The sequence below is a fragment of the Geospiza fortis genome, unplaced genomic scaffold, assembly GCF_000277835.1.
Source record: "Geospiza fortis unplaced genomic scaffold, GeoFor_1.0 scaffold213, whole genome shotgun sequence".
NCBI lineage: Eukaryota > Metazoa > Chordata > Aves > Passeriformes > Thraupidae > Geospiza > Geospiza fortis.
This window is the reverse complement of record NW_005054399.1, coordinates 1083405-1084826: the sequence shown is the minus strand read 5'-3', so window position 1 is coordinate 1084826 and position 1422 is coordinate 1083405. Positions and strand designations below refer to the sequence as shown.

Genomic DNA, 1422 nt, shown 5'->3' with positions numbered 1-1422 from the left:
ACAGAGCTCTATTTTTGTTTTCTTTTCTCTTTGATTCGTAGGATTTAAGAAATTCAAAAAACTAAAAAAAACCCAACCAAACAAAGGACAGAAAATTTAAAAAAAAAAAATCAAGAGGTAAAAGAAAAAACAAAAAGGAAAAGGACCGACGATGCCTTTTGAGTAAATGAAGGACAAAATGTGGGACTGAGCCGAACTCGCTCGGCCTGGAAGTTTGGCCAAGTGCAAAACGTGGAGAGAGAGAGGGGGAGACAAAACAACAACAAAAAAGCTGTTTGAGACTTTCAGGGTCTATTGCAATGTGAGGAACGGACCAACCTTGAGGGCAGGAACTCACTGGGACCAACAGGGATGAGCCCCAAAATCCCAGAAAAATCCCGTGGGAAGAGTCTGATGGGACCAACCAACTCAGTGTCTGAAGTGTTTGTTGATTTTTATTATTTTTTTTTTAGTCAGGAGTTCTTCTAAGCAAGGTTTGGCTGTAATTAACATTTTGTTTTGGTTTTTTCGTTTTTGGAAGCTTCAAATGTTTTTGGTTGTTTTGTTTTGTTTTTTTAATCTGTTAAATATGTATTTATGTTCTGTATTATTTTGTCTCTTAATTAATGAAGTCATTTTGTGCAAAACGAAAAAAAAGTAGAATTTTTAAAAGATTTTAAAGATGGGGGAGGGAGCCTAAAAAAATAGTGGAGATGATACAATAAACTGGTGTTATGAGTCTATAGATTTTCCTTGGTTTTTGGGTTTTTTTCATTTTGGAACCGCTGCAGGAGCCGTGCTGGAGAGAGGGACTGAAGGAATCCGCCTGGAAACTCCAATGGGAATGTCAAATAACGAGGGGGGGAATTACTAATTCAACTGGGAGGCTCAAATGCTGCCTGAAAAGGGCAGGTGATTTTCTGGCCACCTGTTTTGGGCTGTTAAAATCGGATTTCAGGAGTCTTCGGAGGCTTTCAGAACCAGGACTACTTTAAAGGAGCTGTAATTCCATGAGAAACCAGCGACTTCTGCTTTAATTTTGGCTTCTAGGGACCAGATATCATCCATCAAGCTGTGAAACTAAAATCTCCTCCACTAAAAAAATGAGTTTAGGGTACTTAGTTTTTAGACTAATATTTCATTGATATATTTCTACTTCTTCCATTGTATGCTGAGCATATAAATAACCATCTATTTTATGGGAACTCGTGCCTTTAAAAGCCTTTGTAAATCTAAACCCACCTTTCAGAGGTTATTCATCTTTTTACCTTTTCTACGTTTCCTACTCTTTTTTCTAAAAAATATTTTTTTGCATATTTCCTTTCGTGGCGGGGGAGGGAGGGACACGCTGGGCTGGGGGAAAAGACAAAAAAAGCTCATTTTTATGCAATCTATTTTTCTGTATAAAGTTTGAAAGACTTTTGGTTGTTACTGATCTGTTCT

At 37.4% G+C, this 1422-nt stretch overlaps 1 protein-coding gene across 1 annotated transcript in view; it reads left to right on the top strand.

The window, feature by feature from the left end:
- The window catches only part of SOX8 (SRY-box transcription factor 8), a 4112-nt gene extending 3119 nt beyond the window's left edge, over positions 1-993 (top strand). Inside the window, exon 4 of the mRNA XM_014309032.2 lies at positions 938-993. Coding sequence (XP_014164507.2) covers positions 938-993 — 56 coding nt within the window. The remainder of the gene's footprint in view (positions 1-937) is intronic.
- The last annotated feature ends 429 nt before the right edge of the window (positions 994-1422 follow it).